We start from the raw sequence: 18,353 nt of genomic DNA on the forward strand, positions 1-18,353 counted from the left end.
CTGCTGGTGCTGCCTTTGGGATGAGATGTTAAACTGTCTCCAATCTCAGGTGGACTGAACTATCCCTTGGTGCTATATCAGAGAAAAGTCATCGTGTACTCAGCATAACTAAAAGATTATGTTATCATTATCACGCTGCTGCTAGTGGGAGCTTGCTGTGCACAAACAGGTTGTCGCATTTCCTACATTACAACAGTGACTACATTTCAAATGTACTTCATTGGTATACTTCATTCTTTGAGACATCCTGAGCTTGTTAAAGGTGTTATAGAAATACAAGTCTTTTTTCAGTTGCCAAGGAACATATGGCAATCAAGGTAACCAAAGACGAAGGTGGGAAAAGTAGAACTAAATTGTGCAAGAAGAAAAAAATGGAGGGACTTGGCCTAGTATGTATAGGGATCTGTTGGTTAAATTTAAGGTAATTATGGAGTACTGGAGAGGGAGAAGCTGGAAGGCAATCACAAGCAGACTAACATCACACCTAAAGAAGCTGAAGCAGTAGTCAAATTTAGAACAATGAAGCAGGTAGGGAAGTGTCAAAGGTTAATGTCATCAAATAGCAGGGGGTAAGTCAGGTATAAGATTTGATTATAGGAAATAATCAAACATTCAAAGCTGCAATGTGACTTACCAGTGCAGAAGTACTCCACCTGATCAAGGTATGAAAGCCCTATTGACAGTTTGCTTTCTCATGGCTCTCCATGAGATTAACTCAACTACTAAAATTAATTTGGTTTGGAAAAATGATTTGCAATAACCATCAACTAGGAAGATCAGAAGTTACCTGAAATATAGCACATAGATTGATACAATTACAAGTGATCTGTAGAGTATATCTAAATGTCTGTACAAAGTGAGGTACTGAACAATAACATAACATAACATAAGAACTAGGAGCAGGAGTAGGCAATTCAGCCCCTCGAGCCAGCCCCGCCATTCAATGTGATCATGGCTGATCTCATTTCAGCCTCAACTCCAATTTCCCACCCTCACCCCATAACCTTGCAACCTGTTACTAATTAAAAATCTGTTTATCTCCTCCTTAAATTTATTCAGCATCCCGGCATCCACTGCACTCTGAGGTAGTGAATTCCACAGGGCCCCAGCTATGCCTGTCTCTTTATGGGGTATGTGGAACATTCCTTGTTCCAGTCCTACTCCGGCCCCCTTCCACAACTCTTTCTCCGGTACATCGATGATTACTTCGGTGCTGCTTTGTGCTCCTGTCAGGACTTGGAAAAATGTATTAATTTTGCTTCCAATCTCCACCCCTCCATCGTTTTCACGTGGTCCATCTCTGACACTTCCCTTCCCTTCCTTGACCTCGCTGTCTCAATCTCTGGTGATAGACTGTCCACCAATATCCATTACAAGCCTACCGACTCCCACAGCTACCTTGACTACAGCTCCTCACACCCCGCTTCCTGTAAGGACTCCATCCCATTCTCTCAGTTCCTTCGCCTCCGTCGCATCTGTTCCGATGATGCTACCTTCAAAAACAGTTCCTCTGACATGTCCTCCTTCTTCCTTAACCGAGGTTTTCCACCCACGGTCGTTGACAGGGCCCTCAACCATGTCCAGCCCATCTCCCGCACATCCGCCCTCACGCCTTCTCCTCCCTCCCAGAAACATGATAGGGTCCCCCTTGTCCTCACTTATCACCCCACCAGCCTCCGCATTCAAGGATCATCCTCCGCCATTTCCGCCAACTCCAGCATAATGCCACTACCAAACACATCTTCCCTTCACCCCCACTGTCGGCATTCCGTAGGGATCGTTCCCTCCAGGACACCCTGGTCCACTCCTCCATCACCCCCTACTCCTCAACACCCTCCACCCCATGCCCACGCAAAAGATGCAACACCTGCCCTTTCACTTCCTCTCTCCTCACCGTCCAAGGGCCCAAACACTCCTTTCAAGTGAAGCAACATTTCACTTGCATTTCCCCCAACTTAGTCTACTGCATTCGTTGCTCCCAATGTGGTCTCCTCTACAATGGAGAGACCAAACGTAAATTGGGCGACCGCTTTGCAGAACACCTGCGGTCTGTCCGCAAGAATGACCCAAACCTCCCTGTCGCTTGCCATTTTAACACTCCACCCTGCTCTCTTGCCCACATGTCTGTCCTTGGCTTGCTGCATTGTTCCAGTGAAGCCCAACGCAAACTGGAGGAACAACACCTCATCTTCCGACTAGGGACTTTACAGCCTTCCGGACTGAATATTGAATTCAACAACTTTAGGTCTTGACCTCCCCCCTCCATCTCCCACCCCCTTTCTGTTTCCCCCTTCCTTTTGTTTTTTTCCAATAAATTATATAGATTTTTCTTTTTCCCACCTATTTCCATTAGTTTAAAATATTTTTAAATCTTTTATGCTCCCCCCACCCCCACTAGAGCTATACCTTGAGTGCCCTACCATCCATTCTTAATTAGCACATTCGTTTAGATAATATCACCAACTTCGACACCTATGTGTTCTTTTGTTCTGCTGTCTGTGACATCTTTTGATGATCTGCTTCTATCACTGCTTTTGCCTACAACCACACCCCCCCCCTCCACTTCTCTACCCAGCCCCCCCACCACCCCCCCCCCACCACCCCCCACCGCCCCCCCAACCCACCACCTTAAACCAGCTTATATTTCACCCCTTCCTGGGATTCGCCTAGTTCTGTCGAAGGGTCATGAGGACTCGAAACATCAACTCTTTTCTTCTCCGCCGATGCTGCCAGACCTGCTGAGTTTTTCCAGGTAATTCTGTTTTTGTTTTGTATTTCCAGCATCCGCAGTTTTTTGTTTTTTGTTTTTAATTCCACAGATTTATGACCCTTTGAGAAAAGTAATTCCTCCTCATCTCTGATTTAAATCTACCACCCCTTAGCCTAAAACTATGGCCTCTCATTTTAGAATGTCCCACAAAGGGAAACATCTGCTCCACGTCTGGTTTGTCTATCCCCTTTAGCATCTTATATACCTCAATTAGATCTCCTTTCATCCTGCTAAACTCCAGTGAGTATAGGCCTAAACTGCTCAATCTCTCCTCATATGACAAGCCCCACATCTCTGGAATCAATCTAGTGAACCTCCTCTGAACCGCCTACAATGCAACGACATCTTCCCTCAAATAAGGGGATCAAAACTGTGCACAGTATTCCAGGTGCGGTTTTAAAAAATATTATTTATTATTATTATTATTATTGAAAATGTGCAATTTAGAGGTAGCCTTGGTGCTTATTTTCTCGAGGTGTCTAGTGACTTTTTTTGCAGTTGTATCACGTTCAATGCAAGAAAGATTAAGCTCACTTTATTGTTGGAGGAAAAATTAGTTCTGTAGGAAACAAAGGGGCTTCAAATAGAAAAAAACTGACTTGGTGAGGTCAGAAATCTATGGGAAGAGACGAACACCAGTGAAGTTGATTATCTACATTGAGAGATGTTGGAGTACAGAATAGCAATTGCAAAATATATAGTTCAGCTGTGTTTGCTAAACCATAGACATTAGCCAGATTTTCTAAGTCATCTTGGTAGGGCAACGAAGGATCAGAATTAAGAATGTTTATGAAGATGTCTGATAGCTAATTATTTTGACTATGGAGGGGATCATGAATGTGAGGAAAAATTATGGAAGCCATTAAAAGATGCAACAAGTTAACATTATATCACCTGAACATTTTATACTCCTTTATGAGTTGTGCAGCAGAGATTCTCAAACTCTTTAATTCTGAAGCCTCTCTCCTGTGTAATAAAAATTCTGGGGGTCCATAAAACACAATGGGCAGAGTATTGCCGTTGGCGTGTGCGGGTGGGCCTGATATGCCGTCGCGTAAAGTGACGCGCGATGAGGTCGGGTGTGCGTCTCGATGTCATCGCGGGTCATTTCGATATTTCGTTTGGTGGGCACACGGTCACACTAGACATCTCGAGAAAATAAGGTGCCCACCGAACCGTCAACAGCCTATTAAGCGTAAAATGGCGGCACGCAGCCGATAACGGGTGGCAACCTGCTCTGTGCCCGCCATAGGAAAACTTCTTCCCAATTAATACTTTTTCTGTATAAAAATTAGTCGTACAATTTAGCACAAATATTTAAAAATATTTTGTTTTACCTATTTAACATGAAACTTGTTGCTGGTACTGAACAACAATTCTGCAAAAATGTGTAGGTATATTTAACAAGCAAACACCTCTTAATGTTGTCCAAATAAACAAGAAAGAATTTGGAAACCACATCAAAGAAAGAATAACTTATTAAAACCTCATGTAGCTGCCAAACAAAACCCTGTCTGTTCCCCATAACCCTTGGCTCCCTTTTTAAATCAAAAATCTACTAACTTTGCCTTGAATGAATTCAATGACCCAGCCTCCAGTGCTGTCGGGGAAGAGAAGTCCACATACTAATGACCTGCTTTAGACAACAATTCTCTTCACCTCTATCTTAAAAGAGGGACCTTTTATTTTTAAGCTGTGCTTTTGGCATAGTGATATTGTCACTAGACCAGAAAGCCAGAGATAATATGCAGGGCACCTGGGTTCAAATCCCACCACAGTAGATGGTGGAATTTGAATCCAATAAAAAATCTGGAATTTAAAAAAAGCCTAATGATGACCGTGAAATCATTGCTGATTGTCATAAAAACCCACCTGGTTTGTTACTGCCCATTAGAAAGGAAATCTGACAATCTTACCTGGTCTGGCCTACATGTGACTCCAGACCCACAGCAATGTGGTTGACTCTTAAATGCCCTCTGAACAAGGTTGGGGATGGGCAATAAATGTTGGCTGAGCCAATGATGCCCACATCTCATGAAAGAATAATTTAATAAAAAGTTCTAATCTCCCACACAAGTGGAAACATCCTCTCGGTATCTACCTGTCAAGTCCTCTGAGGATCTTATATGACACAATAAGATCACCTCTCATTCTTCTAAGTTCCAATGGGTGTAGGCCCAACCTTTCTTCATGGGATAAGCCCTTCATCCCAGGAATGAATCGAGTGAACCTTCTCTGAACTGCTTCTAATCCAATTATATCTTTTTTCAAATAGAGAGATTAAACTGTACACAGTATTCGAGGCACAGAACTTTTAGGTTAGCGGGCGGGCACAATCGGCGTGCCTGGAATCAGCCGGGGAACCGATCGCCGACCACAATCAACTAACGGCCAGCCAGAACGAAGTGCACGCTGAGAAGCTCAGCACTGCCAGGGTAGGGGTGGGAGGAGCGCAGGCGCTGGCGTGAGTGAACACTGACAGAAAGCCCCCTGAAGGCAGAGAGCTGCCTCAGGGAGCTGAAGATCTGAAAAGCATGAAATAAAGTTTTTAAAATTAGGAAAAAAAATGTCCAGGCATCACAATCAGTCACCTGAAAATATACATGATAAAGATGCTGTCCATAGATTTTTCTTTTTCTTTCATTTAATAATGGAAACTTCATCCCGCCCTCGGGTGAGGTTGCATGAAAAACACAAAGTCCGCCTGGCTGATTTGCCTTGTCTGCCAACTGTAAGGTTGGATGGACCACGAAAAATTGGAGACAATTTCCCCTTTAATAACCTTAATTGGCCTCTTAATTGTTGGTGCGCCCGCCGACTGAAATATTGCGCAATTTGGCATCTGATTGGGTTGGACCCATGTCCACCTGATCAGCGTAAAATTCTGCCCCAGATGTGTAAATAGACTCTTGCTAAGCTAAGTCGATTGGCCATTTTCAGAGCTTAGTCAAGCACATAATGAGGCCATCTGAGAACTACATCAGCAGAAGCCGCTTCAACAGATGACCCAGATGACCAGACATCTGCTTTACCAGACGGTCTTGTTATGAATGCTTGACTCAGCTCCAAGAATGGATCATGGGTTCAGCTCAGCAGGGGTCTGTTTACATATTTTGAAAGGAGGTGCTAGCTTTGATTTATTGGCAACTTTATGAGGTGTAATACGTTATTCTTTCTTTGATGTCATGTTTCTTTGTCTGCTTGTTTATTTGGATAAGATGAAGAGTTGGTAAGAGGATTAAAACTTTATTTGTTGATACTATGAAAGGCAGTGATTGATTGATACCTTCAAGAGATTGTAAAAAGAGTAGTTTTTTCAAAAAGAGTTCTCTTTGCTTATTGTTTTAGCTCCATGAGCATTTCAAAGACTTGCCAAATAGCTCATTGATTCTGTACATGGTGATTATTGGAACACTGGGTATCAAGGATGCATGGAAGGGGTATGGAAGTAATAGAAGGTGCATGGAAGGGGTATGGGGATAATGGAAGGTGTAGGGAAGAGGTATGGGGGTGGGGGAGTTGGGGGTATGGAGGGAATTTGAGGGTGGCATGGGTGGAGCATTTGGGATATGAGGGGGCATGAAGGGAATATGAGGGGGCATTGGCTAGACCAATCTTGTCCAACCTTTTCACTTGAGAGTCTACATCTTAAATTTTTTCTTACTCAAGGGGCTGATGAGTAAATTTCAGAAAGATAAGGTTTGGCACAACATTATACATGAACTTGAAAAAAACAGTTGAGATATGAAGAAACTACTAGCTGAGCAAAAAAAAAATGTCAAAGCAATAAACTGATAATTGTAATGAATAAAGATGACCATTTGAGGGTGAGAGGGTGTGTGTATAACTCACACCAAGGGCGGAATTGTCCCAGATTTGTACCAAGTGCGGCACTGGGTGGGAAAAATGACACGTTACCCACGGCTCTTCACGCCTTATTGTCCCAAACTCACCATATTAATTATGCATTCCCAGGATACACGCTGTTTCCATTGCAGGTGGGCTCCAATTTGCCTGCCATGCTGTCACCTCGCCACTTCATCATGTCGGGTGCCACATTTAAAGTACAGCAGCACTCAGTGCTTCCAACCCAGGACTGCTGCAAACAAGACATAGCTCTGAAAGGCAAGAAGGCTGCAGCCCCCGAGCGCTTGTTGAATGCCATGGAGGCCCGCTGTGATATCCTCTTATCTCAGCTCTGGCTGCAGGATGGGCAGTTGCATTACTATTCCAGCTTGGTAGGCAATGGCAGTGATGATTAGTGCCAATGCTGCACAGAAAAGGTTGGCCTTCAATACAGATGGATGAATGATCTCATCCATGCAGCCAGGGTATAGCAACCATCTCATCACTCTAAACTCACACACTCAAGCCAATCAGACATGCACTGGCATCTCACTCACTGCCAGCTCATGGGACATCACCACCCATTCTCTCACACATACCCTCACATGTCCATTTGGCCTCATCTCCTCTGGAGACTGCCTCAACACTCACCATCTTGAGGCTACCTGCACAGATCAATGTGTGCCCCCACACACACCCTGGATTACCCTCCTTCCCCAGTATAGCCCTCGTCCTGCCTTGGCCACTTGCCTAAGGCCACTTCTCCCCCTTCTCCAAGCAAGTCCTAGCCCTGCAGCTATTGAAAAGCCACTCACATATGGCTGATCTAGTAGGTACAGACTTGCCCATGAGCCCCCACTAAAAGTGATGTGGTGCTGTCTGTGAAGCCTGGTGCTGATTACTGTGAGTGCTTAATTTAGTTTAATTGTTTTGACTCAAAAAGAGTTACATCTTCTTAAGTTTCCTTTAAACTTTGTCCTTAGTTTTACAGCTGACCTGAATTAGGGGCTGTGCTTGATTTATCCTAATTTTGTTAATTTAGTTTAATTGTTTTTACTCAAAAAGAGTTACTGTGAGTGCAAGGCAGGCAAACAAACCTTGAAGTCCTGAGCAAAGTGCAGCCTGCCAAGTGCATGCCTTTTATATGCTGTTGTGAAACACATGCGTGTGTTTTCCCACTTATGTGGACGGATAATCCAGTGGTGGGGGGGGTGGTTTGTGTGTGGTGGTGGTGGGGGGGTGGTGGGGGGGGCGGCGTGGGTGGGGGGGGGGGTGGGGTGGTGGGAGGCGGGGGGGTGGAATGACTCCAACGGGCTGGCCTTTTAATAATATGCTGATGTATTACAATGGAGTTCCCGATGTCTGATGGCTGGGAACATGGCCCACCATCAATGGGCTGAGCGGATGATCGCAAACTGGTTTCATGACATCGTGAAACCAATTTTTGGCCTTCTCACCCTATTGTCCACTTACATCACTGAACATGCCTAATGCCAATGGGCAAAGAAAATCCAGGCCCAAGTCTCAGAGTGCTCACTCACCCTCACCCACTGTGGGAACAGATGTAACTGTTGGTTTGAGGGTAAGGGAGAACCCTGAGACTGAGAGTGAGCCAGATCTCACACACAGGCACAGACACACACACACAGACACACACACAGACACACACACACAGACACAGACACACACACAGACACACACACACAGCCACACACAGACACACACACAGACACACACACACAGACACACACAGACACACACACAGACACAGACACACACACAGACACACACACAGACACACACACACACACTCACACACTCACAGACACAGACACACACACACACATGCAGCTGAATAATACGGGCGGGAGCGGCTCGGAATAGCATGCCCCATCCTGGAAATCACATCGGCATGGAGCTGACATGCTGCAAACCAACCTGCCCCGCAGCCATAAAGCGCTGTGGGGCAGACTAACAAGGGTCGAGTGGGACTTCTGCTCCTCATTGTGGAGGAAGTACGTCCCCTGGAGCTGCCAGCCAATCCAACTGGCCAGAAGCTCCATCAGTCCCAGCAGTGCCGGGACTAGTGAGCCTATCAGCTGCAAATGTCGGCGAGAAAAGGCCTGTGATTGGAAGAGCAGCTCCTTGCTGAATATTTCACTTGCACCTACTGGTATTTTAAACACTGGCTCTGCAGGTGGGCTAGAGAGGCATGGTGGGCCAGATTGTGGCCCGTGGGCTGTATGTTGGACAAGCCTGGGCTAGAACTTTTAAAGTTACCTGTCAAAATGTTCCCAAATCCTCGGCAGGCTTCTCCCAAGGTTCATGCACTGACTTACCAGGTGCCATTCCCAGAGGCTTCCAAATCCCTGCCACCATGACAAAAGAATCATAAGGATGAATTTCAAATTTTTCCTCAGCCTTTATAACAGTGACCCCAATGTCACAGGACTTGCATGCGGGCTCACAGCCTGACAGGTTTCCTGACTAGGGGAAGACGGCATAGGTTGCAAATAGAGGGGAAAGATTGAAATTCTCGCCCGACAGGCCTCACTTTATCCATTCCTGACTCAATTCTGGACAGATGTAGGAGGGGAAAATCCGTCCCAATTACTCTTTTTCTAAATTGCATGCAGAAATCATTTTTCATCTAAAAAGTAATAAGACACAGGCATGCTTGCAATATTAAAAACAGAAAATGCTGGAAAAACTCAGCAGGTCTGACAGCATCTGTGGAAAGAGAAATGTAGTTATGTTTCAAGTCCATCTGTCACTTGTTTTATGTTGTTCTTTCACAGAGTGCTGATCCTTGTTCTGCTATTCACACATTCTGTTTTCTTACCTTTATGCTACCATCAGCACCTTCTTCAGCCCTAACCACTACCATTAACACTCCCTTTATCTTGTGTCCATGACATCTTTGTCAATCTCTTCTTAGCCCCCACCTATCGCTAACCTTCTATCCTGCTTTACCTGCTCCACTCCCCTTAAACAGTATAAATTTCATCACTTTCTATTTCTCTTTAGCACTGAAGAAGTCACACGGACTCGAAACGTTAACTCTGTTTCTCTCTCCACAGATGCTGTCAGACCTGCTGAGTTTTTCCAGCATTTTCTGTTGTTAGTTCAGATTTCCAGCATCCACAGTATTTTGCTTTTATGCTTGTAGTATTATTCATTTGCAAGATTATATTTATTTATTTTGTACAAAGTCACATAAATGACCAAACATTTAACAGCAAATTCAAACATTTCTTCAAGCCAAAACACAAGTTGGTACCAGACTGAAAATGAAATAATCAAATTGGGATAGACATTTCAATTTCCCAGTGGGAGGCCACCTTTAAGTTTAAATTTGTCATTTATCATACTTATACTAGTTGATAGATGGAACAGCTGGGCCTTGTACTAAAATATTTATCCAACTCTTTGCTCTCTTCTCATCTCCTCTCTCTTAGTACTTGGAGAAGTCTATTTCCAATTTTTCACTAATGAGCCATGGACAACCAGGAATAAAGATTAACATACAGTAGCCCAAGTGCACTAAATTAGAGAAATAGAAAGACGTCACGCTTAAAACAGAGTCAATTTGGTGATTAACAATATACAATAAGTGCCATAATTTGTGTCTCAATTGGCAGCCAATCTTACATTATTTGTGAAGGTCATAAGTTGTTTTTACAGCTTGTGCTGTGATATAAATTACATTTGGTGAGAACAATTAAAATCTATTTTTTACCACATTGGTTCTGTATTTGTAAGGAACAGAAATATTCACTAGTTTCAGCCTGTGAAGTAAGTGCGTTTGAAATTATTATAATCATGTAAACCTGTCAAGGGTCATTAATCTTATGACTATTATAATTGTAGGCTTGCTGCATCCGTATTTTTTAAAACTTCAATGCATCAATTTTGGTATTTACTGTACAAATTCCGTAGAATTTTTATTTCATCATCTTAAATCTCACGTTGTTCAGTAAAGGTTAAAATTTGTCTTGAATGTAATGTATTGTTACACTCTCTTTGATTGCAACAATCATAGGAATCAATAAGAGTTTATTTCAATCAAACCCTTGTTAATTACATAATGTGCCAGAAATTACCTTGCATAAATCTCTTGAAACCTTTTCGAACAACTTAATTACATACTGATTTGTGGATACTTGTAAGTTCTTGTAAAGCATCAAATTCACTAAAGGTTCAGTTTGCATCAAAATGCAATGCCAGAGTCCAGTGTTCCTTATGCTCTCATTCCTTCATTAGGTTCCTGTTTTTAAGTCGTTCCTGTTTTAACTACTTTAATATTGATTTTGCCAATTCCAGCTAACCATTTTGAGGACTGCGAAAGAAGAACCCAAGTGGCAAAAGTGAGGTTATTTAGGAGCCTATGTCCTACAGGACATGCCTATAGCCTTACCTAATGCTTTCATGTGATTTATTTCAGATATATTTCAGCTCTCATTATCAGTAAGGACACTAAGTGATGCTGGCCTCCTAGTTATTATTTCACTGTTATGTCATTATTGCAAGTTGAGGTAATTTGAAGTTGGTTATTTTCAAACACATAATTAGTGCAGGTTATACTACATGGCAGACTTAAACTGTATAAGAGAGAATTGATTTTTTGTCATACTAGTACAACAAAAAATGAAAAGGATGTAAATATTATAATCTACATCTGTTGAAATTAAACCCTTGTTGCTCTTGTATTCTCATTATTTTTTTGTAGCTCCACGATATACTCCTATATGAAAAATCATTTGTTTCAGTTTATGTCTAGTATGTTTATTTATGTCTAACATGGACAATGCAAAATTATAATCATTATTTGCAACTCAGGAATGAGAATCTGACATGCTGAAAAAACTCAGAAATTGTTACAAAAAGATATTTTGGTCTTCAGTGCAGAACATTGCCGTAGTATTTTGAGTAAGTTATTGACCAATATAAAGTAAGTATTACATCATTGTGAGTCTAAAATCACCATTCACTTTCAACAAATTTAATGAGGGTTTCCCACTCAATTTTTAATTCAATTTATAGATAACTATCATTATTCTGACAAGAAGTCTTTCTAAGCAAATTCGACATCTTGGTCCTTAATTGGTTTTATGGAACTGTAATCTTTAACCACCATTAGCAGTTCCAGATTTTGTTTCAGTATGTATTCAGTTACCAGGAGCTGGAGTAAGAAGCTTTTCATTCTGTATAAAGCAAGATAAATGGACATTGTTAAAAATGTAATTCCTCTAAACAATGCATTAATATGTTTTTTATATAAGCAATATGAAATAATATTAAACATCAATGAAATACTGTGGCAGGTTAAGCTCATCACAGATTTCATTTTCTTTTACAAACAGGAAAACAAGATCAACTTAAAGTGAATAAAATAGAAATGTAATACTAAAGCCACAACATTCACACTCAGATTTCAACCTTGGATTTAGTTTGACAGTATTAAAGTGATTAATTAATATCATTAGCAGTGGAAGTCACTATGGGTTAGAAATTATAATTTATGATATCAGCATACAAACACTTCACATATGAAAACAACATTCATTTGCAGTTTTAAGTAAGATTTTACCATTTGTTATCCTTTAAAACAACTGCCAAATTAAAGATATAAAGGAGTATTCTTCCTTTGTACTGTAATAATGTGCAATAATTTCTTGACCTGTATGTTTATTATATAAATATGAACTGAAGTAGTATGATTGAAGATCACTCCTGTTAGGAAATAGTTATATTCCATTTCCAGATTGGAGTTATGTTGTCTGGATTTGCACCAACAGCTTATCAGATGTTGAGATTTTAAGTCTGACCTAGACTTTCAACAAGTGATAGCAAGCATTGTCAAGGAAATGAAAAGGGTTGTAGATAGGTCTACCCATGGATAAAAAAAGGACGTTTCCACTTGTGGGAAAGAGCATAACTAGGTACTATCAATGTAGGATGGTAACTGAAAAATCCCAATAGGGAATTGAGAAGAAACTTCTTTACCCAAAGAATGATGAGAATGTGGAGCTCAGTACTACAGGGAGTGGTTGAAGCGAATAGTTTTGATGCCTTTAAGAGGAAGCTAGGCAAGTATATCAGGGAGAAGGGAATAGAATGTTACAATGATGGATTTAGATGAGGAAAGATGGGAGGAGGCTCGAGTGGAACATGAATGTCGGCATGGACTGGTTGGGTCAAATGGCCTGCTTCTGTGCTGTAAATCCTATGTAATCTCTATTCTGGTAACTGTCAATTTATTTCATAACCAAATACTTGTCCAGCTTTTGAAAGGATTTAATGAACAGAGAAGAACTTTGTCTTGACAAGACAATTCCACATCTTTAACACTCTAAGGAGATTCAATTCCTTGTAATCTACAGTGTTGCTTGACACTTGCTGGTGTAGCACTAGAACTCTCTAGTCTTGTGATCACAATTGAATTATATAAACTGTCCATAGAGCTCTCAGCCTTTTGAGAGTCAGACCATATTGTCTCACAATTTTCTTTTCTCCAATCAGATCCACTTCAGTTACGTCAACCTATCCTCAAAACTTTCTTCAGCCCAATAATTAAAGCTTCAGCTCTTTAAATATTAGAAAGTTCTTATGAGTTTTCTGTCTCTACTGTTTTAACAAGGGAATTAAACCACTTATTTCAAATAGGATAGTGGCTCCATTAACATAGTCAATAAGGGAACTTCATTGAAATATATTTGCCTTAGTATGTCAACATTTGAAGGCACAAGAATCACCTGTATTATTTGTAAACTATTTTTAAAATATTGCTGAAATATATTTAAACTGCACATAGCATTCCAAATGTAACCTCACCAATGAATTACACAGAGATTAAAATTAACCGTTTTGAAAATGTGAAATCTACTTGAGATGCATCCCAAGCTTGATTAATCAATTCATACCATCTGAATATTTCAAATTAATAATCAATGTCTCATTCTTCTTTACCTACAGATACCTATCAACAGTGTACTTGCATTTCCTAGACACTAAGTGCTTGAGTATAAATTATTCAAGAGCCACTGCCAGTTCCTTGCTACCTTTTGGACTTCTGATTGGAAGTGAGGGGAAGTGGGGGATATATTATGATGCTATGCAAATGATAAAAATGTGGTCACTGTTTGCATTATAATATTGAAGGCAAGGCTAGTCTACTTGTTTCTCATGTCCAGCATTCCTATGGGCAGTGAAGATGCGATCAAAATTTAAAGAGTCACTGTCGAATACTATAATGCATGTTAAAAGACATTTCATAAAACAACATTCAATGTTTTCTGGCAGGCAGAGAGGCTGATGGCCATGCTACACTGTGGCAGGCATCTAAGATCTGCTGCCTACTCACTCTGCCCCACTCCAGGAGATTCCCTGGCATCTAAGATCTGCTGCCTACACACTCTGCCCCACTCCAGGAGATTCCCTGGCAAATGCCAGGAAACCTGCTCAAAAATGCAACTAACCTCACCCTGAAAAGTTCTCCAGGGTCAGAGGTGAAAACTAACCCTCACCCTGAAAAGTTCTCCAGGGTCAGAGGTGCAACCTTTTTGCATGATGAAGTTGCACTGAGATTCCTCAATGATGGAATTACACCATAAATTAAATTTAGACATCCATAAAAACATTTTTCACAATCATTTCTTTTCTGATTACAATTGTAAACAGAAATTTTTCGTTAGCACAAGCAAATTGTACGCTTACCTGCAATTTGGATGGATAGTGACCAGTGTTGAAGAATTTTTCAGGAGTGGTTTCTAATAGCTGTATGCCCTTTGGAAAGAAAGTTACAATGAGCATTACTCAGTCTTTTCCCTATATTTACAATAATTCTAATCTGGGAACCAGAAAAATTGATACATTTACAGAAGGAAGTTTGGAGTGCTGAATAACTAACCTTTAGATAAGCAAATAAAATTAAGCAGGAAAAAGACGAAGGGTGGAATCGTCCCAGATTTGCTCTAAGTGCAGTGGCAGGCACGAATGAAAGTTGTTTTACCTACCGACTGCAATGGTGGGTTTTCATGCAGTATCGTTCCATTCCCAGCACGTCCTGCCTCATTAATAATGCATTCACAGGAAACACTCCTGATTGCTGTGGGTGGGCTCAGATTTACCTGCAATATCGTGACCATAGCACTTCCTTACTCCAGGCGCCATATATAAAGTGCACCAGAGTGCAGCCTACTTCATGTCTACAGGTCAGGATTGCTCTAGGCGACCAATGGCCCCAAAAGAAAAGAAGATAGCAGCCCCCAAATTTAGTGACGCCTCTCTGGGGTGCCTGCTGGATGCAGTGGAAGGCCGTTGTGGCCTTGCTTTGGTCACAGGAGGTCCACCAGAGTCACCAATCTGGCTTGGGAGAAGGTGGAAGCAGCAGTCAGTGCTACCAGAGCACACAGGTCAGCCGTCCAGTGTAGGAAGAGGATGAATGCCCTCACTTGTTCCGCCAGGGTAAGTCAACTACCTCATCACTCTCAACTCACACACTTACAAACCCATCACACATCCACAGGGATCTCACACCTCAAGGGGCAACACCACTAACTCTCACACACACCCTCATATCTCCATCAGGCTCATATCATCTGGAGCTCACATCCTCATCCCATCCATGGCTTCGGTCACCACACAAACATTCCACGCAGTGCCATGCGTCCTGCTCACACTCTCTCCATCTGTTTTCATGCAGGAGAAGCTGGCTCACAGCAGCAGGGAGAGGTCCCAGACTGGGACCCACATTAGGCCCCTCACTCACTTTGAGGAGCGTGTCATTGCGCTGACTGGTGAGGATGTGGACCGTGCCTGCAGCAACGGTAAGGTCGGCAATGAACACCCACGCGAGGATCCTGCACCACTTCATCCCTCTCTCAACGCAACTGTAGGTGGTCTCTCTCCTGCTTTTGACTCTGCTGCCACTTGGAGCTTTGCCAAGCGACGGACATCCTCTGCCAACCAGTCCCTCAGCTCCATCCACGTCCTCACCTCCAGCCAAGAAGACACCTCCTCGATTGAAGAGCTGGAAATAAGCAGCCTGGAAAACGACTTCAATGGACCTCCAATGGATCGTTTGATTTGACTATGATAGCTTGGCCATTTACTGAAAGAATGAACTCTTGCTGGCTGAATTGTGGCAGGATTGGTGCCCACAGATGATGCATTTATAAGTGGCTGCTATAAAGTTAGGCATTTTGATCCTGTTGATATGTTTAAATGGCCAAGCTATCACATTCAAATCTAATGATCCATTGGTGGTCCATTGAAATATAGTCATCTTACTCATTTTCCATATCTTGGAAGCCTCCTCCCGACGAAGGCAGACATAGTCGATGAAATTCATCATAGCTTACAAAGTGCCAACGCAACCTTCAGTTGACTGAGGAAAAGAGTATTTGAGGACAAGGATCTCAAACCAGAGACCTAAGGTCATGGTCACTGGGCATCGGGGATCCCTGCACTCCTTTATGCTTCGGAGACTTGGACAGCCTGCAGCAGGCACCTCAAAGCACTGGAGAAGTACCACCAACTTTGCAAGATCCTCCAAATCCAGTGTCAAGAAAGGTGCTCCAACAGCAGCTTCCTCTCCCAAGCCAACATGCCCAGCATGGAGACGCTATCATTCACTGAACAGGACATATTTTTTGTATGCCTGACATCAGACTCCTGAAGCAACTACTCAGAACTTGGTCATGGTAGGAGACTCCCAGGAGGATAGCAGAAATACTTTAGGGATGTCCAAAAGGCATCCTTGAAGAGGTCAAACAACCCACCAACTCATATGATTTCCTAGCTTTTGACCAAGAGAAATGGAGAAGGTTCATTTGGGAAGGCACTGGACACATTGAGATACTTCATCAGGAATACACAGAGGTGAAGTCAAGGCTTCGGGAGAGCACACCAGCCTCCCAAAAACTCATCTACCTGAGCCTCCAAGCACCACCTGCCCCACGTGTAGCAGAATCTGCAGATCGTGCATTGGATTTGTCAGCCATTTTAAAACCCATCAAACCAGAGTGGAAGCAAGTCATCCTCGATCCCGAGGGTCTGCCTAAGAAGAAGAAGAGGAGAAATCTTACTGATTCAGGCAATGGCCCAGCTGGTTCCTTTTTGAAGATGAACTTATGAATGGTATGAAATATAGGAGCAATGAGAGTTGGATCTACATCCTTAGTTCCTCCTGTGTTAAAGAGAATAGGGTTATTAATGATGGTACCATATTCAACTAACTGCAACAAAGACAAGTTTGAGGTTTCTAATTTTTGGATAAAATGTTATTCCCAAGATGTTTATCAGCTCTAATAACATTTTATAGAACCATGCCACAAAAATATAATCATTCACCAAAGGAAGTTGAAAACTTTTATCACATTATAAAAATTTCTTGATTTGTGCAGGAAGAAATATAAACCTCCAAGTATTTCATGCCATGCAAATTTTATTTGTGTTTGGAAGAAAGGTACCATTTTGCATTGCAAGTGATAAAGGCTATTTACCACAACTTTAAAAAAAATATGTTTTAACTTTTTAGACAACTGATAATTTTTTAAAAATTCAAATTAAACTGGCAGGAAAGCAATGCCAATGTAGCACCCTCATTTAAATCAAACCAAGCAACACATCAGATTGAATTGCGCTTACTATAGGTCTGCAGGATAAACTATCTCGCAATCTCTCACTGCATTAGATGGCTCCTTACCTGCCTCTTAGGGAATGTACTGCCAAAACTGTGAGCCATGCAATAAGATTATGTAAATGTGATGTACAAATTAGAAGAATGAAGTGAATAATTAGATGGTACCACAGATGCATTGACCAAGACTTACACCAACCAACAAAGCTAAGACCCCAGCTTCAAATTATATTATCATTTTACTTTACTTACCAGTAACCATACTGACTAGCAAACCTATTATTATTGAAACCAGGCAACCAACTGGGGTGTAATATCCATAGGACAAGGAGGAGATATTTTTCAATATGCTGACCCTAAAGTAGATTTTAAAAAAGTTATTCATAATAGACATTCTATATTGAACATTCAGTTTATTAAGTTATTATAAATTCAAAGTTCTAAGAATTTATTCCTCTCTGCTAGGTGAAAACCAGGCTGGGGAATGGGCAGGTAAGTGGAATGATTTAGCCACTCCAATGCTGCTCGCTTCCCACAGTGTCTCCAGTCTCTTGTAAGCATGCAAGCAGCACACCTGCTGCAAGCTGTCAGGGACCTCTTTAAATATGCAGATCTGGGCCCATACACATTATGAGGACCTGAAGTATTATTTTGCATCAACGCCTGAGCTAAAAGAACAGTGATGATTTTACTTTCAGGCTTAAACTGCCAGGAGATGGATTGTGGACCAGAAGAGGCCCATCCAAATAAGTTTAAGATTTTTTAAGGTGTCTTTCTGGGCTATGAGAGGGAAGGGTATTTTTCTGGGCTTCACAAGTAAGGCTTGGGCCACCCTTATCCCTTTCACCTGCCCACCTAATAGCATTCGACTGCAATCTCTCCGCTCTACCTTATTGCTTAGCTGAATGACCTGCTCTGGTAGCCACAGTATTTATTTGGCTGGTCCAGTTAAGTTTCTGGTCAATACTAATCCCAAGGATGCTGATGGTGGGGTACTAATATTGTTGAACGTCAAGGGGAAATGGTTAGATTCCCTCTTGTTGGAGATGGTCGTTGTTTAGTATTTGTGTGGCTCAAAGTTGTCGCTTATCAGCC

The 18,353-nt window shown here is 41.9% G+C and overlaps 1 protein-coding gene across 1 annotated transcript in view; it reads right to left on the bottom strand.

Annotated features, from left to right (window-relative positions):
- Positions 1-11,690: 11,690 nt before the first annotated feature.
- Positions 11,691-18,353, bottom strand: part of LOC121293682 (sodium-coupled monocarboxylate transporter 1-like) — a 68,104-nt gene continuing 61,441 nt past the window's right edge. Inside the window, exons 16-19 of the mRNA XM_041216850.1 lie at positions 17,511-17,614; positions 16,705-16,805; positions 14,333-14,401; positions 11,691-11,798 (exon numbers count right to left, since the gene is read on the bottom strand). Coding sequence (XP_041072784.1) covers positions 11,691-11,798; positions 14,333-14,401; positions 16,705-16,805; positions 17,511-17,614 — 382 coding nt within the window. The remainder of the gene's footprint in view (positions 11,799-14,332; positions 14,402-16,704; positions 16,806-17,510; positions 17,615-18,353) is intronic.

The sequence above is a fragment of the Carcharodon carcharias genome, chromosome 22 (genome assembly GCF_017639515.1).
Source record: "Carcharodon carcharias isolate sCarCar2 chromosome 22, sCarCar2.pri, whole genome shotgun sequence".
Taxonomy (NCBI): Eukaryota; Metazoa; Chordata; class Chondrichthyes; order Lamniformes; family Lamnidae; genus Carcharodon; species Carcharodon carcharias.